This window comes from Bufo gargarizans, chromosome 5, assembly GCF_014858855.1.
Source record: "Bufo gargarizans isolate SCDJY-AF-19 chromosome 5, ASM1485885v1, whole genome shotgun sequence".
Taxonomy (NCBI): Eukaryota; Metazoa; Chordata; class Amphibia; order Anura; family Bufonidae; genus Bufo; species Bufo gargarizans.
The window spans coordinates 266,946,407-266,972,183 of NC_058084.1; the positions used below are offsets into that span (position 1 = coordinate 266,946,407).

General features: G+C 48.3%; 1 protein-coding gene across 1 annotated transcript; it reads right to left on the reverse strand.

The window, feature by feature from the left end:
- Nucleotides 1-841: 841 nt before the first annotated feature.
- On the reverse strand, nucleotides 842-19,393 carry LOC122938377 (AKT-interacting protein homolog A-like). Its single transcript, XM_044293843.1, has 10 exons — nucleotides 19,230-19,393; nucleotides 13,214-13,305; nucleotides 12,021-12,229; nucleotides 11,580-11,644; nucleotides 10,130-10,230; nucleotides 9,958-10,046; nucleotides 9,199-9,297; nucleotides 8,994-9,101; nucleotides 5,219-5,279; nucleotides 842-2,434 (listed from the first exon to the last, which is right to left on the reverse strand). Exons 2-10 carry the CDS (start codon nucleotides 13,253-13,255, stop codon nucleotides 2,327-2,329), a joined length of 882 nt encoding a protein of 293 aa, XP_044149778.1. The 5' UTR covers nucleotides 13,256-13,305; nucleotides 19,230-19,393; the 3' UTR covers nucleotides 842-2,326.
- Between the last annotated feature and the right edge of the window lie 6,384 nt (nucleotides 19,394-25,777).

Genomic DNA, 25,777 nt, shown 5'->3' on the forward strand with positions numbered 1-25,777 from the left:
CTGCAACTGAACATCTGTTCCTTTCATCTTAATGCGGTTGTTTCTACAGCAGGAGCGAGGATTTCTGCACGTCCCATTAAGGCTACTTACACACTTGCAGTAGCCTTTTCCGCGGCGTGCCGTAGGTTTATTCTGGACGCCTCTCGGCATGTTTGCCGTGCTGCGGCCAGACCTCCGGCCCACCCCCATTATGGTAAATGGGGCCGGAGAGGACTTCCAGCAGCACGGATTCGGCAGGCTGTTCCCACCCAAGAACAGCCTGCCGGAAAAGGCTAGCGCAAGTATGAAAGTAGCCCAAGATGAATGGGAGAGGCGAGGTAATTCCTGCAACAAATCTGCAATGTGGGAACATATCCCAACGGTATCTAGGAGAAGCTCATATTTACTTAAAGGCCAGGTCCACTTTTTTTATTTTTATTTATTGTGCCAATGTATCCAAAATGAAAAAAAAATAAAAATAGGCAACTTTACAAAAGGCCTTTAATAAAAAAATGACTTAAAGGGGTTTTCTCATCTCAGACAATGGGGGCATATCACTAGGATATGGCCCCATTGTCTTATAGGTGCGGATCCCACCACTAGTGAAGGAGAGCGCACTGTGCATGCGCAGCTGCCCTCCATTCATTTCTATGGGGCCGCCCAAAATAGCCGAGCACTGGCTCTGCTATTGCCGTCTGCCCCCATAGAAATGAATGGGAGCATAGGCTGCTCATGCGTGGCACGCTCCCATTCACTTCTATGGGAGAGGTGGGGATTAGCGCTTGGTGGTGGACAGACCCCAGGAAATCTGGGGTCCTCCCGCCACAGCGCTCCCCGCTCCGTTCTCAATAAAGGTGTTGGGACCCGCACCTATTAGACAATGGGGGCATATCCTAGCGCTATGCCCCCATTGTCTAATATGGGAATACCCCTTCAAGGTTTTGTTTCTACAGCTCCTATGCAAACCTATGTGTCTCCATGGTAACAGAAACCCTGCGTACACTGATCCTGTGGTCAGTTTCTTCCATCACCCCCCTAATTCTTGGTAACCCACTGAACGTAGTTAAAGTTGGGAACAGGTGGAAGAAGGGTTTGTCTGCGGTGTGTTACCATGGAAATAACTGCACCAAAAAGACTGGAAATCATCAATGAAGACCTATTGCAAAGTCACTTCATTTTAGATGCATTCGGACAACAACAAGAGTTGGTTGTGAAGGTGGACAAACCCTTTAAGAGTAGATTTCATTGTGCCATTAGGATTTATTAAGGAGATTTGGTGACTACACCCGTCTGTCGCTGTGCACATCACATTACCTGCTTTCTAATGGTTAAAAAGTTTGCAGCACAAGTCTGTAGATAAAAGAATCTGAGGTTACATTCCCTGGTGTCTGCTCCTACAAATAGTCCTAACAGGATACAAAAAGCAAGAGAATTATTAAAATCGGAGGTTAACCCTTCCCTGCCACGAGCAGAACACACATTAGTCTCTGTATCAAGCAGCAATGGCAACAAATGTTTCCGTTTATTGAATGAACATAAAACACAAGTGATTAAAAGGAAAAAAAATATATATAAACATTCCCTATTCCTCTCACCAGGACTGATGTGTGCTTGTGTGACAGGTACTGCCGTGTACCCCTTCACCCAATAAAGCAAGCCTGTAATCCATGCACACTGGGAGCAGCCATTTTGTGGGTGGAGCCAGCAGCTGATCACTCGCTACAACAGTGCAGACCTTGGTTCCGCTCACAAACATGTCCGTCCCCGGGTGCTCTGTAAGACGTCAATTTCCAAACCTCCCCCCTTCAAAAAAAAAAAAAAAAAAAAGTGCTAGATGTGGAGTTATCAAACATGGTATTTACAATTTTAATATTCTAACTGTATTTACACGACAAAAGAAAGGCATTATTAAAACCATTATCCTACAGACATCAGATATATGTAGTGTCTAGTTCATCACAACCCCTATCCAATCCCGCAGGTGCATCCAATAAAGGGGCAAACATCTCGCTCATTGCCAAAAAGCTCTGCAGAAAGAAGCCGAAGCGTGCATGCAATTCCTGGGGGGGCTCAGCAGGATCCCGCAAATGCAGACCCCACCCTTCTGCTAACATTCAGCTTCTCCTCCGCCATCCAGGAGCGCAGGGATTAAAAATAAATTGATATGAAACACATCGGTTCCAGATGAGGTTAAAATCCTGGTTGGAGATCCGCAAGGTAAAAACTGAAAGCCTGCTCTTTATGGAGGAAAGTAAGACAGACCCCGTCTTCTTCCATATAGTCAAAGCCATCGTTAAGAGCTGGAGTCCACTGGTCGCCCCCTTTTCCGCTTTGAGAGCAGCCGGCGTTAGGTCTGCAGAGCGTTCTCCTCTTTACTGAACGGAAGGACAGATCCGGGCTTCACCCAGGACAGACCAGTAGCATGGAGGCTTTTATTCTGCTCCTCAGATTTCCTCTAAACAGAAAACAAGAGAAATGCAGCTGAACAGTCATGGTCAGGGGGCTGCGGCGAGATAAGCGGCGTCACCACAAGCATCTGGTATCGGAGCAAGATTCTCAAGCTGCTCATCCACATTAGATGCATGTCACACAACCATCTGATGTAGGACTCTCCCACCAGTCCCTCTCTACACTCCTGTCCCTAATAAGAATACATGCACTCTCAGCCCAGCATCCATGTACATGGGGAGTCAGGAGAGTGTGCGTTGGGACAGATTATCCAACCGACCGACTATAAAATTAAAGGGGTTATCCAACTCCTATAATGCCCCTCCAAATGCCCAGGCCCCTCACACAGATCGTACGTGCCTCGCTCCCTGGCACCTGCGTCGCTTCTGATGCCCGCACGACCGTTGCTGTACCTCCCCGTAACGCAGATCAAAACATCCTGTGACGGGTGGTTGAGGCCCTGGGGGTTGCTATTGGCTGCCCCCCCCCCCCCCCGTTGCCAGATGTTTTGACAGGGAGATGAAGCAGCGGCAGTTCGGGTATCAGAAGCGACGCAGGTGCCGGGGAGCGATGCAAGTACAATCAGTGTGAGGGGCCTGGGCATTATGGGGGTTGGATAACCCCTTTAAGCTTTACCAACATAAAAACCACTAAAAGGGGTATTCCCAGCTCGTAAATGGATGGTTTGTCGCCGGGCTAGGCCATCAATTTATGGTGGGGGTCTGATTCTGAGGCCCCAAACCCTATGAATGATTTGACATGCACCGTTTGCAGGGAAAATGCAGCCGACTCCATTCACTTGCACAGAACTGCGCTGCAGTACCCTGCACAGCCAGGTGCATGTGGTCATGCAGACACAAACGTTTCGATCGGTTGGAGTCTGCGCGCTGAGACCCCCACTGAGCGCTAGAACGCAGAGAGAGAAGCGCTCACATATCACATGCTCTCTCCTCGCTGCAGGAGATGAATGCGTCTTGATTCAGTCTCCTGCAGTGAGCGCGATATGACAGCACTTCTCTCTCCTAACGATCGCTGGGGGTTCCAGCACTCAGATGCCCACCCATGAGAAATTGTGTTATGTTTCTATAAAATCTCAAAAGTTTTCTTAGGACTCTGACTCTTTAAGGGGAAGCACATCAGTCCTGTGGCCCCTTCATTCACAGGATCAGTGGGAATCCAAGAGGTCAGACACTCTGGCATATACATGATCAATAATGATAAAACCTTGTGAAAAGTGCTATGAAATGGAAGAAAGCCCTCCCCACATAAACTGGAGCCAATAAGGTAAATATGCTGCCCCCAATGGTGGCTGTAAATAACACGGGGTTCCAAATACAGTATATACCAACAGGCTGAATAGAAAGTAACCCCCCGATCCACCAACTAAACAGTATATTAAGAGGCCACACCGCTAATATGCAATCCGTATATAAATACCATGAGGTTGTCATATGTTATAACACGTGTTCAATGGGAGATATGAAGCCGACATTCCAATAATGGAATTATCATAAATCCCAAGTGGGAGATACGCCTGGTGCAAGAACACACCATATAGTCACCAATCTACCACTGAAAAACATGCAGCAGTCCTGAAGCCATAGCAGGGCAAGCAATCAAAACAGAACTATACGACCCAGTGCCCGACATACGTGGCGCAGGCGCGCTTATTTTTGGATGATTTAATAAAGATGTATTCTTGTATTGCCCTTTGTGTGCCTCTAATTATTTAGGAGTTGTTGTTTTTTTATAGGTTTCCACACATCGTTTTGGATTTTGTTCAATTATTGGCGGTTGTTACTCTCTGGCATAGCTTAACGATATATACCCTCCCTCAGTTTTCAAAATCCCTGCTTGCTGTCATTCTCGTTTACATCCCGAGGTCTACACCACAGGCTTTCCATTATACCATGATTAGGCCTCTAAATCTTCTGTAACAGATTCCGATACAATTTATTAAAAGGGGTTTAAAAAGACAGAGCATTACAGCAGAGACTTACCGATTACACCCCGTTTTCATCTTTGGCTGTGACTCCTCCTTCTGCCGATTGTCATGTGACCAAAACAGTGCAGCATTTGCGGCTCTACGGTAGGACGTTCTGTCCGCCGATCACGTGATCTCCCCTCTGGCTATCTATTAGATAAGGCACTCCGGTCATTCGCTTGCTCTTTTCTACATTGTAGGTGCACTGTATGCCGGCAGTTTGTCGAAATGACTTCCCTGCACGTTCTAGTTAAGGGGCGAGGATCGAGTGATTTGGAGAACGTTTTGCTGCAATCGTAAACGCTGCACCTTTCTGGTCATGTGACCATCGGCAGAAGGAGAAGTCACAGCCAAAATTGAAAAATGGAGTGTAACTGTCAAGTTTCTTGTACACTGCTCTGTTCGCCGAGTGGACATTTCTGTTTTTTGGGTTGGCTCAGTATATTATACTAGACCCCAGTGTAATCTATACATTATATGTGAGTTTTGTCTTATAGGTTGGTCTAAGACATTTCTAAGATTCCCAGCCCCAGTGGAATCGTAGATTTGCCTTTATGGCGCATTTTACTCCTTCAGATTTCACACCACTTTTTTTGTCCCACGTTTAACATATACATATATGTATATGTCATGTGTATACATTAAACATGGGACACAGCCCAAGATAGTAGCCTGCCTGGGATATACTACTACAGAATGGGTCAATCACCCCGATGTTATAGCCACCCGCCCGCCCCCAATAATACAGAACAAGGAAAAAGTCGTGTGCAGATACTGCTGGAAGGAACCATTATATTAAAGTCATACTTTTTGTGCCAACATTTTTTCTCTGGCTTCATCGTGTAGTGCAGGATTCCAGGGGGAAAACCTGTGAAAAGGTCAAAAAATATATATGTGTATAGTTAAAAAGTGAAAAACAAAAATTAAGCAGCAAAAGTGAACCATACATTCATTTTCTGACCACATGACTACTATGGGGCCTGGCACTTAAAGGGGTTGTCCAGGTTCAGAGCTGAACCCGGACATACCCTTATTTTCACCCCGGCAGCCCTCCTGAGCCTGGCATCGGAGCATCTCATGCTCCGATGCGCTCCCGTGCCCTGCGCTAGATCGCGCAGGGCACAGGCTCTTGTGTTTACAATAACACACTGCCGGGCGGTAACTTCCGCCCAGCAGTGTGTTCGGTGACGTCACCGGCTCTGAGGGGCGGGCTTTAGCTCTGCCCTAGCCGTTTTACTGGCTAGGGCAGAGCCAAATCCCGCCCATCAGTGCCGGTGACGTCACCGGGGTTCCTGTCAGCCCCATAGAGAGCCCGGTACGTCACCGGAACTCAGAAAAATGCCTTTGCCCTGCGCGATTTAGCGCAGGGCAAAGGAGAGCATCGGAGCATGAACTGCTCCGATGCTCATGTGAGGGGGGCTGCCGGGGTGAAAATGGAGGGATGTCCAGGTTCAGCTCTGAACCTGGACAACCCCTTTAACCTGTTCTGTTTCCAATATAATTCTACTGCATTTACCAGTAGCTGCCTCTAGGGGGGGCTCAGTAAGATTTTTTTTCCAGCAACCACAAATAGGGGGTTTTCAGACAGAGCTCCATATACAATATATGAAGCACCTGTTCCACTTATCCCAACATTGGAGTCAGTGGACGAGGCGGAGCACAACTTTTTGGTCATTTATGATGGAACTCATTGGAGGAGCCCACCAAGTGTATTAATCTTTTCTTACTACAGCTATGGGCTTTGCTGCAATTTTCTTTATATTTACAGACATGCGCTTCATTGTGCAGGGATAACAGCAAGTCAAGCAAACTTTATTTTGGGTTGCATCCGTTTTATTTCCCGCAGACGCAAGTCCGTGGCAATGCCGCATCCAAAATGTAACACCCAATGTGAATCCTCTGTTAGGGTTCATTTATGTTTAACCCTTATGATACCAGAGGTTTTTTTTGTTTTCAATTTTCTTCCACATCTTCCTTGAGCCATAATTATTATTATTATTATTTTTTCTGTTCATATATCCATATGAGGGCTTATTTTTTACGGAACTAGTTGTGTACTTACTAATGCCACCTTTTAATATGGCATACAATAAAGTGGGGGGAAAAAAATTCCAAGTGGGGTGGAATTGAAAAAAATAAAAATAAGCTATTGCTCTGACCCCCATAACTTTTTTATAGTTATATCTACTGAGCTGTGTGGGGGCTAATTTTATTTGCAGGACAATCTGTAGTTTTTATTGATACCATTTTGGAGTGTGTGATTTTTTGATCACATTATATTTTGGGGGGTAAGAAGCAATGAAAAAAAATGGTGAATCGCCCATTTTGACCATTTTTTTCCACCAGGCCATTCACCGTATTAAAAATATTTTTATATATTTTAAATGTACGGGCAGTTTCAGATGCGGTGGTGTCTATGAGGAGGTTAAGATTTTTTGTTATTTATGCATTTATATTTATTCTACGGAAGGGGGTGGGGGGGAGAAAAGGAGTGATTTCAATTTTTATATTTTGAACCCTTAGGCCCCTTTCACACGGGCGAGTTTTCCATGCGGGTGCGATGCGTGCGGTGAACGTATTGCACCCGCACTGAATCCGGACCCATTCATTTCTATGGGGCTGTGCACACGAGCGTTGATTTTCACGCATCACTTGTGCGTTGAGTGAAAAATCGCAGCATGCTCTATATTGTGCGATTTTCACACGACGCAGGCCCCATAGAAGTGAATGGGGTGCGTGAAAATCGCATAGCATCCGCTATGCGATTTTCACGCATGGTTGCTAGGAGACAGTCTATACACTGTATTATTTTCACTTATAACATGGTTATAAGGGAAAATAATAGCATTCTGAATACAGAATATTGCATACTAATGCATAGTATAATAGTGCTGGAGGGGTAAAAAAAAAAAAAAAAAAAAAAAAAAAAAAAAAAAGTTAACTCACCTTCTCCTCTTGATCGCGTAGTTCCCGGTCTCTTTACTTCTTGAATGGGCTGTGGGGTGGGCTAAATGACCTTTGGTGATGTCAGATCACATGCTCCAATCACATGGTCCATCACCATGGTGATGGAGCATGTGATCTGATGTCACCACAGGTCCTTTAGCCCACCCCACAGCCCATTCAAGAAGTAAAGAGACCGGGAACTACGCGATCAAGAGGAGAAGGTGAGTTAACTTTTTTTTTTTTTTTTTTTTTTTTTTTTAACCCCTCCAGCACTATTATACTATGCATTAGTATGCAATATTCTGTATTCAGAATGCTATTATTTTCCCTTATAACCATGTTATAAGTGAAAATAATACAATCTTCAGAACATCAATCCCAAGCCCGAACTTCTGTGAAGAAGTTCGGGTTTGGGTACCAAACATGCGCTATTTTTCTCACGCGAGTGCAAAACGCATGACAATGTTTTGCAACGCACCCGGCTCTTATCCGGGCAAAAAAAACTGACGCCCGTGTGAAAGAGGCCTTACACAGAAAGACTCGTAAGGCCTGTGTTGTCATTGGTTGATGAGAAAGTAAATGTTCGTCTTGTTTCTTGTCTTACAGAGCAGTACTTTCTTCAGCAGCTGGAAGAACTGGGAATCTTATCCTTCACCCCTTCCAGGACGGTGTTGGGCTCTCGAATTGCAGCACACGATGACAGGTGTGTAAGATAGATAGATATATTGGGTTCAGGAGCAGTCAGGGCTTGTGCCTCAGTTCTATTCTGCATGGCCCAAGCTGTCAGTACAGTGCGTTTATCTAAGCAGGGGGCGACTGTTCTTTGGGGGGCTGTGATCTCTATTTGCGATGTGGGGTGCTGGGTGCGATGGGTCTTTTAGTTACTCACAGAGAGGCGCAGATCTTATTGGTTAGGACTCTGCAGAGGCACAACACTCTGGAGTGGTCACTGGCGTTGGTCAAGGCTATGCCCAAGGGACGGAAACTACACCACAGGTCCCTTGGCAATGGCTGACATCCAAATGGAGAGCACAGTTCCAGGGCCTATTGCCGTCTCTTAAACATGGAGAATTGCGCATTTTCCCGCAACGCACCCGCCTCTTATCCGGGCAAAAAAAACTGACACCCGTGTGAAAGAGGCCTTATGGTTCTTATAAATCCATGAAGAGAGCAGAATTGCTCATTTCTCATGTTGTCCACCTGCTGGCCAAAATATGAATTGCAGCTTTAATACCCTGGGTTTCTTCAGAGAGACCCAGCGCATTGAAATCAATTACCGGCATCCTCATTGGCTTCAGAGGATGCCAATAAGAAGCCCAGAAGCACGAGCTTCCAGGTTTTTCACCCTTTAGATGCCGTGATCACAGCATCTAAAAGGCTTTAATAACCACGATTGGCATTATTGCCAGTTGAAGTCATTAGCCACAGGTCTCTGCTGAGCGGGCGCCATGTTAGCCCATTGCTCCAGCACAGTACATGTATGGTCCTAGTAGCAAGGGGGTTAAAAAATAAATAAAAAAAAAGCCAATATGGATAAAACACGAGTGATTGAGTGATATAGGGACAAATACAGAACTAAAGGATTCAGTTTTGTCCCTGTAGGAGGACAAAAATGTGTAATTTTCAGGTCACTTACATAATTGCATAGGGATCTTCTATTTTCGGCTGGTCGAATAAGTGGCTGTTGCATAGTTTAACACTGTCTACCACTTTGCTCTTAAACAGCTGAACATCTTTGTCATATCTAACAAAAAAAAAAAAAAAAAAAAAAAAACACATTTCCTTAAAGTCACAGCAACATAAACCCCATTTCTTATATTAAACCTAAACACATCACTCACAGCACTGCAGCTTCTGGGTTCAAAGGGATGGTCGTTTCTATCTTGTAGAAGATCCGCCTGGCGTACATGAGCACCTGCCATACGTGGTTGTGGTTTCTCCTACAAAACAGAAAGATTGAACATGCAGATTTGCCATAAGAGCACAAAAAAAAAAAAAAAATAAAATATATATATATATATATATATATATATATATATATATATATATATATATATATATATATATATATATATATATATATATATAATGAAAAAAAAATCGGACAGCACTCCAGACGGTTTCTTCAGTAAAGCAAGTGTCTTTAATCACCCATGTGGTGGCAGAAAAAAAGCAATGTTTCGGCTCTACATGAGGCTTGAGAAAGGCTCATGTAGAGCCGAAACGTTGCTTTTTTGCTGCCACCACATGGGTGATTAAAGACACTTGCTTTACTGAAGAAACCGTCTGGAGTGCTGTCCGATTTTTTTCATTGTCTACTAGTGGGTAAGCTCCAGTTACCGTGCTTGGACTCTGCACCCGCTTTTTGTTTCACAAGTGGTGCTGCTGGTAGATTTTCATTATATATATATATATATATATATATATATATATATATATATATATATATATATATATATATATATATATATATATATATATATATATCTATCTCTCTCTCGTCTGCTGAGTGGCGAATTGGGAGACGCTGGCACTGCTTTGGTCGGTGACTCACACTGCAGATTTCACAATCCCTTCTATAGGTAATCCAATAAACTCACCTCCACTTTGCAAACGCTCTTTTTACATCCAGTTCGCCGGAGATGGGATCCACGAGAGGGTGGAAGACGGGGATGTCAAAGACAAGGCGCTGAAATACAGAACAAAGATGTCAGCTAAGGGGCGACACTTCAGCGCCACAAATACCCAGCGACATTTCTAGGAAACACTGACCGGACACTCCCCGTCGGGATAGTTGTCAGGGATGTACACTGTGAATTTAAAAACGCCGTCCTGGTAGAGGCCATGTCTGATGAAGATCACACCAAACCACACTGCAAATAAAAGGACGGTCATTGTGAGAGGAGAGCAGAATTCAGGACCTCAGGAGCATCATTGAGAGGATGTGACTAGAGATTAGATTACTGCCCATCATGGCAGGTGGAGGTCGTGTGTGGTACTGCTGCTCTGCCCTATTGACTACAATGGAGCCGAGCTGCAATACCAAACACCACCCATGGCATGTCCAGACACTGATCATACACAGGTCTTGCTTAGACTAGGTTCACATCTGTGGCAGTGGGAGCCTCCAATTTCCTGGCAAAGAAGCAGAAAAAAAAAAAAAAAAAAAAAAAAAAAAAAAAAAAAGGAGGTATTTTGTATGGCAGAATCAGGGAAGACAGATCAGAAACCCAACAGACCCCATTATGGCTGAAGGGATCTGACAGCGCTTGGTGTATCCCGAATCCGGCGCACCAGGTTTTTTTTCGTTTAGGAACCAAATCAGGAAGTGAAAAATGGCCACTGATGTGAACTGAACCCAATTCATTGAAAGGATCTGGTCCACAACCAGTAGATGACAAGAAGTACTATATCGGGCCCTGCACACGTCATCAGAAGTATACGCCAGGTTTACGACATGTACCACCCCGATGGAAGCTGTAAGGGCGCTTTTCGCCTCTTCAGTGAATGGTTGCCTGTGACCATGCTCGGAGTATGTGTCGGAGTCCTGGTGCATATGCCGACCATGTTCACGTATGGATTACCCAGTATAAAGAGAGAAGATCTGCTGAATTTAAAGGGGAATTCTCCTCTGGGCATTTATGGCGCATCAATGGGATATCCCATAAATGTTAAATGAGTGCGGATCGCACCCATCTCCAGAACAGGGCCTGATGTGAATGGAAAGCACAATACGCATGCATGGTGACCTATCCATTCACCTCTGAGACTTCCAAAAACAGCTGAGTGCAGACTTGGCTATCTTCTCAGGTCCCATAGCAGTGAATGGAGAGGACACCACGCAAGTGCAACATGCTCTCGGTTCGCTGCGGGGCCCCGTTCTTGAGATAGAAGCGGGTCCTAAAAGTGGCACCTGCACCTATTAGACTTTATGGCATAGCCTATGGACATGTCCTAAGTGTCCAGATAGGAATACCCCTTTAAGGGACGTCTCTGGTCACTACTGGTACAGGACAGGTGTAGTCACCGCCCCACTGGCCATACATAATAGACCAGGGATGGCCAACCTGTGGCTCCCTAGCTGTTGTAAAACTACAATTCCCACCATGCCCTGCTGTAGGCTGATAGCTGCAGGCAGTGTGGGCATGCTGGGAGTTGTAGTTTTGCAACAGCTGGAGAGCTGCAGGTTGGCCATCCCTGTAATAGACTGTAAGCTTCTTACTTAGAGCAGAGCGATACGACGGCTGCACGTAGACACCCGGAAGCTTCTGCTTCACAACCAGAGTACTGTGGAAGAGAAGAAGGGAAAAAGGGACATTTATCAGACAAGAAAAATCTGCACGACAAGTTAAAAATGTGAATGACAATCGGGAATATGGAAACGTACAAGTAACCCACAGAAAGCAAATATAGTGATCGTGGAAAGGCCATAGACAACTCTACTGCACTCTTGCAGCCATTTTGGACAGGTGTGTTGCCCCTGGGAGACAAGACACCACCAGGTCTCCAGCTTGTTCCCTTCTGAAATAAACATGGCCGCTCAACCGAGTCCGGGATGTGCATTTCTGAGGGGGAATTTACCCATCACCTGCAGACATTACACACTATGAAAGCGAGAGACGTCACAGAACACGTGAAGAAACACAGAGACGCCAATACGTACAACTCTGCCAGTAGGGAATACTCGAGGTAGAACGGCCCGTAGGACGCATGGGTGCCATTAGTGGACTGCACCGCAGGGGCCGGAGAGATGGGTTTGGTGATGGGGACTGCATTCTTCGGTATGGAGGGAAGCTGCTTCTTGCTGGAGGAGGAGCGAGGGGGGCTGATTTTCTGGTCGCCCGTTACAATCTTCTCCTCATTGTCCAGTTTCTGCAGAAGTGAAAAATCACATTAGTCATCGGCCATCAACACCCAGTTCCCAAACCTGCGACAGCAATCTGGAGGATCAGCATATAAACTGAAGGGGATCTCCAGTCCCATGTAAATAAAAGATATTGTACAAGAGTAAAAATCCACTCCATGTTCAGTACCTCAGCTTGACAGCTGTGAATGGAAACATTCCTGCTCACACAAAGGCTGAAAACCCTTCTGCTGGTTACACATCCCTCTTCAGGAGATTCTCCACTTTGGACAATACCTACTTGTTGGAAGGGTCCCTTGACAACACATCACCACAAAGTGCCCCCTGCTAGGACCCCCGGGGATCAGCTGTAATCTGTGGGCAAACTGGCCACACACATTACATGTATACCTGCCAACCATCTAATGCAGGGGCCCGTAACCTGCAGCAGTTTTGAAACTACAATTCCCACCATGAAACCTTATTTCACTCCGACAGAACACGCCGACAACTGTCACTTCACAATGGCTGACATGCAAGCGGTTGCTGCCCCTTGATCTAATGTGTATGAAGGCCCTCGGCCTCTCCCCAATGACAGATGTCAGGGATCGGACAGTCGCATTTAACAGGCTCGATTCTTTTACTATCTGCCGTCAGATTATTCCTATATCTCAGTTTAGAACATATGCATGCTCAGCCGAGCCCAGTATGCATGTGTATGGGAGACATTGGGAGAGTGCGGTCAACCAACAGGCATTGCCGGCCTAACTATTCAATTTCCCTGCGGCGCCACCACAGGATAATTGAAGAATTACACACTACCCATTCAAAATCAATAGACAGGACAGGTCCACCAGAGCAAGAGACACTATGTAACTGCTCTCCACCCAGAGATGTGGGCCTCAGAGAACCCCCCCCCCCCCCCCCCCCACTAATAACTCTTTAGCAGGACCGGCAGAGCAGAGGTGGCATGGGATCTGGGACTGGCATATCCTTTGGTTCTCGTTTCCTACCTTCCGTACAGAAGCCGATGACATGCTCCAGAATGGGTTCATTATCTCACCTCCGGGCAATGCTAATCTCTTCTGAGGCTCAACCTCAGCCACTGCAATGCAAAAACAGAGACATATGAAGGCCAGGCTCCCATCAGGGCCTCCATGCTGCAGGTCTAAGCAGGGATCACACTGGACTCCGTACTGACAGCAGCCTACTGCGGGGGTCAGCAACCTCCGGCATGCTAGCTATTCACTTCTATGGCAGCTGTGAGAGCAGTAAAGCAAGTGTGCATGTTAGGAGTTGTAGTTTCACAACAGCTGAGTGCCGGAGGTTGCTGATCCCTGACCTAAAGGACCTCCACACAGAGGGAGATGTTGCAGTCGCTGCACAATGGCGGCATTATCCTGAACGCTGGAGGGTGAGATCATGGAGACCCCAGCCCGCAGCTGAACCATCCATAGTGAGCGGATTCTCAACATTAACCCCATGACAACCAACGGCGTGTGGTCAAGGGGGACTTTCATGCTGCAAACAGAGGAGGCTTCATGTTCTACAGCCATCAGTGGTCCGCACAATAGTGCCTGCCCCTCACATGGCACCGGCTCGTGCCAAGTCAAATCAAGTGAAACACAAGGGGGTGCAAAGAGTACAGTAAATACAGACAGACACGCAGAGTATGATGAGAGTGGTAGTTAGAAAGCCATCAGCGAGTCAGTAGTGTCAGGGCATGCTGGGAGTGCTAGTTATGAAGCAAACAGAGCAATGTCAGAGCATGCAGCAAGTAAGATTAATGAAAGAACTTGATGGTGGTGGTAGTTACAAAGCAAACAGAATCCGTACAGGTTACAAGGCAAAGAGAGAACCGTATGTCAGAACATGCTGGGAATAGTAGTTACAAAGTAAGCGAAGAATCAGAATAATGTCAGGACATGTTAGGGGTAGTAGTTACGAAGCAAGCAGGGGAGAGTAGTGTCAGAGCAGGCTGAGAGTGGTAGTTAATCAAGCAGAGTCAGTAATGTCAGGACATGATAGGAGTGGTAGTTACAAAGCAAGCTGAGAACCAAAGTAACATCTGGGGGTGGTAGTAAAAGTAGAGACATGTTTTCATGTGGCCAAAACCCCGTCCACATGCAGTGACCAATGGCTACATGACTGCCTGTAAAACGGTGGCGTTCAGAACAGTGCGGCCACCGAACATTCGCAGGGTTCTGGCCTCACACAAGGTCCAGAGTAAGGGTCCTCTCACACCAGCAGATTGTCATTTGCTGGCTGGCGATTTACATGGAGCAGTATCAGAAAGGAGCGGCCATAAGAACATTAACTGATCGGGTGAAAGGTAGGGCTCTGGTAAACAGCCTTATCTGGGGAGGATCACCGTAAAATAAGGACAAAAGGTCAGAATGTGCAAAAACCCTGGAAATACAAGTCCCCGGCTCCTCCAATATGTCCGTCATCACTACTCCCCTGAACGGCACTGTAGTATGTGAGCGCAGGGACCGACTGCTGGATGTAGGATAATCGGAAAGCTGGGCGACAACCCTTGTGATAGAGGCAGGGATAGAAGGTTGTCAAACTTTCGCAGACATAGGGCGATTCATGGATTGTATTTTTTCGGGGAGCCCATCGTTGTGAGGCGGTGATCCTGCCACTGATCTATTTAGGGATCACAGATTGCAGGACGTTGGAGCAGCATTTGGTGAAGAATCTGCCTCACAGGGGCGTGCCGGCCATGTGTCAGGAACATGAAGGACATTGGAGCAGCATTTGGTGAAGCATCTGCCTCACAGGGGCGTGCCGGCCATGTGTCAGGAACGCAGCAACAAGAGAAATCCCTCTGAAGACAGGAAGTGTCTGCAAACCAGAGCAAAGTCTGACCCGTCATCCCAGTGCCTGCCTCGCCCCCCACCCCCGACATGCTCCTGCATGTGCCCCCGACCACCTGCACCCCACCGTACAGGTCAATCCCCCACTACTGGATCACGCAGGGTTAACCTCCCCAGCCCCTTCACATACCTTCATGGGAGAACCAGAAGCTGAACCCACACCTATCAAATTACAGAACAGGTTGTGTCAGACGCTGCAGTAAAGTGAAGCCACTTTGCAGCAGTCATTAATTCTACAGCTTGCACACAGACAGTCCGCGTCACTGGATCTTCACGTCTCTGACCCCGGCTGTGCGCTTAGATCACGGACCATTAAAATGTCACATGTTCTCCTATGTAATACGGTTAGAGGCGGCCGGGGCACTGTTCATACTGGCACTTGCTGACAGAAACCCAACAGAACCTATGATAGTCAATGGGTCCATCCAGCACGTGGGCTCAGTGGTCAGCACTGCTGGGGTTCTGAGTTCGCATCTGACCAAGGACAACATTTGCATGGACTTTGTATGTTCGCCATGCTTTTGTGGGTTTCCTCCGGGTTCTCCAGTTACTTAAAGGGAACTGATCGGGAACTTAAATTGGGAGTCCTGATGGGAACAGGGGCGGATAACAATCGCTGTACTACGCCGCAGAATGTTACCACCACATAAAAATGTGATTAATCCAACGCCAATGTTATTTCTGTTTTTTTCTGTTCTTAGAATGAAAGAAATAAAATGAATGCAGCCTTCGCTGGAGTCCCTTATCATGGCTGGGCTGAAATGAAGGGGTTAAAAGACAGCAGACACTGAGAAAGTTGGACCCCCATATGTATTTCTCTGAAGGGTCATTAAGCCTGAGGGGTCAGCTTATTATGGTGCAGGCACATGCTGTGGCCGAGCCTCGGGGGCCACGCGCAACCATCAGCAGTAGAATGCTGCAGCTCGGCCATAAAGTGCATGTGCGGCCTAAGGGTGGATGCAGAAAATCTGCATTAGATCCAAATATCTGCACTATTTATTGTAGTTCTGGTGCATTTTTTTTTTTGTGCGGATTTGATGCAGATTTTCCACAGATCTCACCCTTCCATTTAAAGGGCGAAATCCGCACGAGAAAAACGCAGCAATTATTCACATGCTGCAAATTTCAAAATCTGCACGAAAAGGTTCATTTCTGCACCCAAGAGAAAAAAAAAAAAAAAAAAAAGCAAAGTGTACATGAGATTCGTCTAACCTTGTGGACTTTGCTGCTACTACATCACGCTGCAGTTTATCCGCATCATGTGCAGGCGGTGATTGCACGCCTTCCGCTAAGGATTTGTGGCCAACAATCCGCAGTATTTTACACCAGATGACGTTTATACAAATCTGTTCCAAACAAGCGTAAAAAATAAATAAATCGCTGCAGAGATTGACCCGCGGTCCACAAAGCCTCAGACTGTACCCCTATAGTGCGGCTGTGATCCTGCGGGGGTCTACACTGCTCCTCACCCATTCCAAGGAAATAGCCATCCTCTCCCCGGCCTGAAATGGCTGATAACAGCGAGCAATAGATACGCATCCACCTGTCTGACAACTGAAGAACGGAAGCACTTGCCACCAGCCATGCGCAGGCTGTGAAGTCTCCCGGAACTTACTGGTGAGGTGCTGGTCATACTGCGCCTCACTGGTGTAACTAGTAATTGTTGCCCCAACCAGAGGTCGCAATAACGCCTGTACAAGCGTCATAGACGCTTGTTCAGGCCATTTTACTCCCTGGAAAAAGTCTAAGGCGTACCAATACACCACGTCCGCAATTTCGTTCATTTTGCGGAACGGAATTGCGGACCCATTCATTTCTATGAGGCAGCACGATGTGCTGCCCGGACACAGAATTGCAGATCCGCACTTCCGGGTCCGCAAAAAACACACAACATGTCCTATTCTTGTCTGCAATTGCGGACAAGAACAGGCATATTTCTATTAGTGCCGGTAATGTGCGGTCCGCAAAATGCAGAACGCACATTGTCGCTGTCCGTGTTTTGCAGATCCGCAAAACACGTTGCGGACGTGTGAATGGAGCCCTAGACTTTTCCCCCACATTCATCAGTGCAGTGAGTGCTGTGTTAACTGCGCGGGCAGCGCAGCGATGCTGCCTGTGCCTGAAATAACCAATAGCAAAGCTCCGTACAGCAAGGAGCTTTGTTATTGGTTGGTATAGGCACGCGCCGGAGCTATACAGGTCCAGCAGCAGAGGAAGCCAGTCGCCCCGCTAGTGACCCTGCTCCCCCCTCCTCCCGCTAGTGACCCTGCTCCCCCCTCCTCCCGCTAGTGACCCTGCTCCGCCAGTCGCCCCGCTAGTGACCCTGCTCCCCCCTCCTCCCGCTAGTGACCCTGCTCCGCCAGTCGCCCCGCTAGTGACCCTGCTCCCCCCTCCTCCCGCTAGTGACCCTGCTCCCCCCTCCTCCCGCTAGTGACCCTGCTCCTCCCGTCACCCCGCTAGTGACCCTGCTCCCCCCTCCTCCCGTCACCCCGCTAGTGACCCTGCTCCCCCCTCCTCCCGTCACCCCGCTAGTGACCCTGCTCCCCCCTCCTCCCGTCACCCCGCTAGTGACCCTGCTCCCCCCTCCTCCCGTCACCCCGCTAGTGACCCTGCTCCCCCCTCCTCCCGTCACCCCGCTAGTGACCCTGCTCCCCCCTCCTCCCGTCACCCCGCTAGTGACCCTGCTCCCCCCTCCTCCCGTCACCCCGCTAGTGACCCTGCTCCCCCCTCCTCCCGTCACCCCGCTAGTGACCCTGCTCCCCCCTCCTCCCGTCACCCCGCTAGTGACCCTGCTCCCCCCTCCTCCCGTCACCCCGCTAGTGACCCTGCTCCCCCCTCCTCCCGTCACCCCGCTAGTGACCCTGCTCCCCCCTCCTCCCGTCACCCCGCTAGTGACCCTGCTCCCCCCTCCTCCCGTCACCCCGCTAGTGACCCTGCTCCCCCCTCCTCCCGTCACCCCACTAATAGTCATCCTGCTAATCGTCCCGAGTCCAAAAGCCACCTCTCTGTACCTGCAGAGCAGTTCCTAGATGAGGCATCACCCTGGTTTATACTGGTTTGTAATGGTTTATAATGGTTTGCTCATGTCATCATCAGGGCTGGATCACTAAATAACAAGCAGCTCTCATTCCAGACCGGTGACACTTCTCCATAAAGGTGCATTCACATGCAGCGGATTCACTGCAGAAATATCTGTGACTGAAAATCCGCCCTCTTGTATCTGCAATGGGCGCGACGGTTTCTACAAACCCTCTCCGGATGAAACAGGCAGAGGAACCTCAGCCTGTGACCACCCCCTCAGGGATGCAGACCCTACTCAGCCAAAGCACCTCTGTATAGCCTCAGGATGGAAGCCAGAATGCTTCTCCTCGCTGACAGCAAGCAGTGATCTTACAAATGGGGTTAAGCTGAAAAGCAAAGTCTATTAGAAAGTTGCAGAACTCATTGCACATCGATTAACCCCTTAAAAACCAAGGTGACACCCAAGACTCCATGGCTGCTCAGATCCATATAAAAGGGCAGGATCGGAGTCATTTCTGATCCCAGCCATCGCTGGCGGGTTTCAGTAGAACGCAGCACCCCTGGCGTGCACAAAGCACCCCCACCACTTGTTAGATATTCTCCAGCAACCTCCGATAATCTCAGGCTCTGTTCACACGGCATCAGAGCCTCCGGCGCAGACTCCGTCACATTTGATGGAAAAAGTTGCGCTATTTTTCCAATCAAAACCACAAACAGACCTTATAACTATTGGAAAGGCCTAAATGTCCCATATTTCACCTGATGGGAGATAAGCGGTGCAGAGGTGTGTGGCAGCCACTTATCTCCTGCCCTTCATAGACACCACCCACACTCTGCAGCACAATACAGGTTCCAGGAGCGGTCACTACGTCACACCGGGGCTGTATACAGCCGCTCACATTCCTATGATTGACCTGCTCGGCCATGAACCTGCTGTCTGGGACGCTGAGGTGTCTATCACTGTCAATCACAGCCAGCCCCAACTGTGATTGGATGCGGCGCACCGACAGGGGGCGGGACAAACCCCCTGATTGGCCCGCTGATGACAGCCGTGCCAGACTGGGGAGCGGCACTAGGTTTGGTAGGTCTGAGGCCTGCTCTAGTGGCTCCGCCGCACACAGACACTTACCTCCGCTATCTCATGTCCGCCCGTCACGGGGCCGTCTCCGTCACACTGCTATCCTCCGCTCGCCTAATCGCTTTATCTTCTCCCGCAGTTCGTCATCCCTCCACTGCTGCTTCACTCTAGTATCAACACCGCCAGCCGCTTCCGCCCCCTAGCAACGGATATCCTCCCCGCCCGCAACCATGGCGACGGCTGCGCCTGCTCATTGGCCGACAGAACTATCAATCACGTATTAGAGGCGGGGAAAGCAGTAAGAAGGTGTGGCCAGGCAGTCGCAGTACGGATAGGCGGACTGAGCGTCCTTATTGGCTCGCTTCCTAGTCAATCACCCTTAAATGGGCGGGACGTGATTGGTAACGTAATGGGAGGGGCAAGCAGATGATTGACAGGTGCAGGGATAGACGCTGACGGCGATCAAAGTGGTCGACCCGACCACAGAGTAGGATTGGATCCGACCACAGAAGATTGTTCAAAAGTTGATAGAATAAAATCTACCACGTGGCGGGGATTCTTCATTTGCACCTGTTATCTTGCAGTAATAAAAGACACGTACCATGTCACATACGTCATATTTGCGAAAACAATAGTGACTTTTTTACCAGGAGCGGACGTGATTAACTACATTCTAACAAATGTATTACCCATAAGGCCTAAAATGGTTTAAACTGTAGCCTGAGTCCAGATCTTCCCAAATCGAATAAATTTGGCGCAATTTGCACCAACGAACTTTGAAGGGGTTCAGGATTAGGAAAGACATGGTTCTTTTTCCTCCAAAAACAGCGCCTCAGCAGTCCACCAGTCGTGTGCGGTATTGCAGCTCAGCTCCATTGACTTCAGTGGGATTCAGCTGCAGTACCAGACACAACCTGTGGTCGGGGGCGGCACTGTTTTCTGATGACACCGTGGAAAAAATATTAAAACAAGTTATATTCACTGGTACAAATCCTCCAGCAGCGCTGCTCCAATCCTTCCCGCTGCAACCAATCACTGGCCTCGGCGGTCATGTGTCCACATACGGGCCACGCCCACCTGCAGCAGCCAGTGTCTGCGGGTGGGCGTGGCTTATCTGCATGTAGTGTGCAGCACCGTTGGGCTGTATCTTTAGTGAATAGCGCAAAATTATGCTCACGGAGTACATCCATAGAGACGCCGCTCTTTAGCGTGACCAGTACTGTGGCTAGGAACCATGTGAAGATATCCTGTGTGTAGAGCCACAGTCAGTTTTGTCTGCGATTGCGTTCAGTTATTTCTGCGCGGGTGCAATGCGTTTTGGTGCGTTTTTTTTACGTGCGTGATAAAAAAACTAAAGGTTTACAACCAACATCAGTGAAAAACGCATCGCACCCGCACTTGCTTCCGGATGCGATGCATTTTTCACTGAAGCGCCATTCACTTCTATGAGGCCAGGGCTGCGTGAAAAAATATAGAACATGCTGCGATTTTCACGCAACGCAGAACTGATGCGTTAAAAAAAAGCGCTCATGTACACAGACCCATTGAAATGAATGGGTCAGGATTCAGCGCGGGTGCTATGCGTTCACGTCACGCATTGCGGCTGCGCAGAAAACTCGCTCATGTGAAAGAGGCCTTACAGAGGCCAGTATGTTCCGTTCTGGAAAATGCAGTCCGTGTTTTGCGGGCAACAGAAACGGCAATGGCCGTGTGCATGAGCGCTTAGTGGAGGAGGGGCATGCAGAGGAAGAAAAAGCTGTTTTTATGTGGTTTCAGTGAGGATTTTCTGCATTTAAATCTGCACTTTGTGCATGTACCCTAAGGCCGCCTGCACACAATGCGGAATATGCACGTTTTTCCATGCAGAAAAATCACAGTGCAATACAGTACCGGTAAAGTGTATAAAATTGCACACATCCCATCTACACTTTGCCGATTTTTTCCGTGTGGAAATTGGCCTGCTGTGCAGATTTCCAAATTTATAGCGTGCCAATTATGTTTGCGGTTTTAGCTGCGGATTTCACCCTTTTCAATGGAAGGTGGAGATCTGCGGCAAAACGGTCTCAAAATCCACAATTGCAGATCTTAGCGCAGATATACTGCAGAAACGCACACACAATCCGCATGGGAATTTGTGCGGATCTTATTTTCAATCACCTGCACTCTCTGCCCGTGGCCTATCTTCATTCAGCAGGACCTGCGCTGACGTCACCACGTGGTGAGCGCGATTACGTCATCAAAAGTCCTTTTGCAGGTCCTGAAAGAAGAAGAAAGAAGACGATGCCGGCTGCGCGAACAAGTGAATGAGGTGAGTTATTATTATTTTTTTTAACCCCCTCAATCCACATTTTAGTAAGTATTCTGTATTAATGTTATAAGGGAACAATCAATATCAAAATACCAGTAATTCAATATGTGTCAATAGACCATAGTTCACCAAAATTATTACCCCACACATATAAGTTCATTCTTTATTATTTAAAAAGAGAAAAAAAATCTATAAATATTGTAATAAATTACGTACAGTGGTAGCAGTGCAGGACAATGCTGCGACAAGTAAAAATCCACCCTCCCCACAAAAACTCCTACATCGGCTCTACAGAACACCTTAGGCTACTTTCACACTAGCGTTCGGGTGTCCGCTTGTGAGTTCCGTTTGAAGGCTCTCACAAGCGGCCCCGAACGCTTCAATCCAGCCCTAATGCATTCTGAGTAGACGCGGATCCGCTCAGAATGCATCAGTCTGGCAGCGTTCAGACTCCGCTCTGCTCAGCAGGCGGACACCTAAACGCTGCTTGCAGCGTTCTGGTGTCCGCCTGGCCGAGCAGAGGCGTGCGGATCCGTCCAGAGTTACAATAGAAGTCAATGGGGACGGATCCGTTTGAAGTTGACACAATATGGCTCAATTTTCAAAAGGATCCGTCCCCCATTGACTTTCAATGTAAAGTCTGGACGGATCCGTTCAGGCTACTTTCACACCTAGAATTTTTTTTAAACTATAATGCAGACGGATCCGTTCTGAACAGATCCAAACGTCTGCATTATAGGAGCAGATCCGTCTGTGCAGACACCAGACGGACCCGCTCTGAACGCAAGTGCGGACCCATTTACTTCAATGTGGGCGCAAAAGATCTGTTGCTCCGTAAAAAAAAAATATAACCTGTCCTATTCTTGTCCGCAGTTATATTAATGGCTGTCTGCGCCGTTCCGCAACCGCAAAAAACACAACGGTCGTGTGCATGAGGCCTTGTGTGCAGAAAATCTGCATGAAATCCACACTAAAAACCACATACATAAATCCGCTCTATTTATTGCGTTTTTGGTGCGCTTTTTATACGGTTTTCAGTGCGGATTTAATTGAAAAGAGTGAAATCTGCATAAGAAATGCTGTAGATTTCTCTAATCTCGTACACTTCGCTGTTACTGTATTATGCTGTGTGTAATCTGCATCGTGTGCAGCCAGACTTAGGGCTCATGCACACAAACTGATATTTTTTCCGTCTCCGTCCCTATTACCTTCAATGGGGCCACACAAAAAAAAACAACAGAAAAGGCCACCGTGTGCATTCCATGTTCGTATGTGCGTTCCGTATTACGGGACAAGGATAGGACTCTTCTATTAGGGGCAGGCGATAGTGTTCCACAAAATGCAGAATGCACGCGACCAGTATCCGTGTTTTGCGGATCCGCAATTCACGGACTGCAAAATAACAATGGTTGTGTGCATGCGCGCTTAGGCCACAGTAACTGAAATAAAAGCGAGAATACCCCAGCATGATATGGGAATAACCCAAGATGGCAACTCTCTGAATGTCCCAGAACCAGACTTTCTGCAGCTGGCATGAGAGTCACTTGCTGCTAGTTAGTGAGAAGCGCATAGTGCGCAATTCCCACTCACAAACCCGCTCTGCCCCTTACAGCCACGTGCAAGCGAGTATGGTGGAAAACCTTATTGGTCTGTTCACACATGCAGGATTTTTGATGCAGTTTCAAAGCCAAAATCAGTGAGCTCCGTAGCCTCCTTTTAGTTTACCAAGCACAGCGCCTCACCTTGTATAGTGGCTATGCTTGGTATTGCAGGCGAGCCCCAGTCGTGCCTAGGCCAGACCCCCTCAGATCAGCTATCAATGACCTATCCTGAGGAAAGATATCAATATTTTGCAGAAAGCCCCTTTAAAGCACTTTCCAATTTTGGCTTCAAAAACAGCATTAAAAAATCTGAACAAATCCCTGGAGTAACACAAGAGGGGCCCTATAAGGAGTCAAGGGCCCCTGCACTCACAACTGTCAGCTGGCTCAGGGAGATGAGGCGTTGTTCTTACGTTACCACGCCCACTTTTAGGCCACGCCTTTCTCCTTTTACAGTAATGGTTTGCAACCTGTGGCACTCCAGCGGCTGTGAATTTACTTTACATCCATGTTGGGAGTTGTAGTTTTGCAGCCACAGATTGCAGACCACTGGTGTCCAAAAAACCCTTCCAGAGCCGCAGGATGTCCGTCATTACACCAGTCCTGTCCTGGAGCTCCCGGTGACGCGTTATACTGCCCTACCTCGTGAGATTTCCCTACCCTCTGACTTCCTGTCGCATGAGCGATGACGTCGGGGGGCGTGTCTCACTTTTCTCCATCTGCGCATGCCCAAAAGGACACTCTAGTGAAAATCTCAAGGCTGAACTTAGCAGCACGCCGGGAACCTGCGCATGCGTCTGGGAGCCGAGACGCGCCTGCGCAATGTGATGGTAGGGAAAAATTACGTCCCAGTGCGCAAGCGCCGAGGGTAAGCATGAATATCCATGCCAAAAGCACTTTTAACCCTTTGCAGGAGCTATTCTCATATTGGTTCTTGACTGATTGTCCTCCTATATATAGGTTCTATTATATAGGGGGTCTGTCTGCACAGTATATGGGGGGGTCTGTCTGCACAGTATATTTGGGGGGCTGTCTGCACAGTATATTTGGGGGGCTGTCTGCACAGTATATTTGGGGGGCTGTCTGCACAGTATATTTGGGGGGCTGTCTGCACAGTATATTTGGGAGTCTGTCTGCGCAGTATATAGGGGGCTGTCTGCACATTAAATGGGGGGCTGTCTGCGCAGTATATGGGGGGCTGTGTGCGCAGTATATGGGGGGGCTGTGTGCGCAGTATATGGGGGGGCTGTGTGCGCAGTATATGGGGGGGGCTGTCTGCGCAGTATATGGGGGGGCTGTCTGCGCAGTATATGGGGGGGCTGTGTGCGCAGTATATGGGGGGGCTGTCTGCGCAGTATATGGGGGGGGCTGTCTGCGCAGTGTATGGGGGGGCTGTCTGCGCAGTATATGGGGGGGCTGTCTGCGCAGTATATGGGGGGGCTGTGTGCGCAGTATATGGGGGGGCTGTCTGCGCAGTGTATTGGGGGGCTGTCTGCGCAGTGTATTGGGGGGCTGTCGCACAGTATATGGGGGGGGCTGTCGCACAGTATATGGGGGGGGCTGTCGCACAGTATATGGGGGGGCTGTCTGCGCAGTATATGGGGGGGGCTGTCTGCGCATTAAATGGGGGGCTGTCTGCGCAGTATATGGGGGGGCTGTCTGCGCAGTATATGGGGGGGGCTGTCTGCGCAGTGTATGGGGGGGCTGTCTGCGCAGTGTATTGGGGGGCTGTCTGCGCAGTGTATTGGGGGGCTGTCGCACAGTATATGGGGGGGGCTGTCGCACAGTATATGGGGGGGCTGTCTGCGCAGTATATGGGGGGGGGCTGTCTGCGCATTAAATGGGGGGCTGTCTGCGCAGTATATGGGGGGGGCTGTGTGCGCAGTATATGGGGGGCTGTCTGTGCAGTATATGGGGGGGGTGTCTGCTCATTATATAGGGAGGTCTGTGCAGTATATGGGGGGGGCTGTCTGTGCAGTATATGGGGGGGCTGTCTGTGCGGTACGGTATATTGGGGGATGTATGTGCAGCATATTTGGGGGGGGGGGCAGTGTATTATATTTGTGGCCTGTGTGTTAGATGTGTACAACCCTATTTTAACAAAAAAAAATAAAAAATTCCCTATATCTCCTATGCCATGGCATGTTTTTTGCTACGAAACTGCAGTCATCTCGTCACTTGGAGAAGGATGAGAAGCGGCCCCCATCCAGAAGGACACACCTGCCACCAGATCCGTCTCTCACTGGATTCTGTAATCCCCGTCTGCTGTGTATGTGCACCGTCCGTCTGCTGCACTGCGTCTGTTCTGCCATTTGCTCTAACTATTTTAATAAAAAAAAATTGTGTCACAACTCTGACCAGCATGTTCTCCTATGGAACACAAAGTACCTGAAGTGGTAAGAAGAAGCCCATGTGTGAGGCCCGCGCCCTGGCGGGAGCATTGAAGGGGCATCTGACAGGTGACGAGCTGCTCCTGTGTACTGTGATCACCGCGAGTTCAGAGGTCGGCAACCATAGGATGTCCACATGCTGTGAATTACATCTCCCATCATGCTGGTAAAGTATTATGGGAGGTGTAGTCCAAAACATCTGGAATACCAAATGCGTATGAATGAAAAGCATGGTGTGTGACTGGTCAGTAACAAGGGTTGAAGCCTTGACGTGGCGTTACTGCTCACATGTGTATCCAT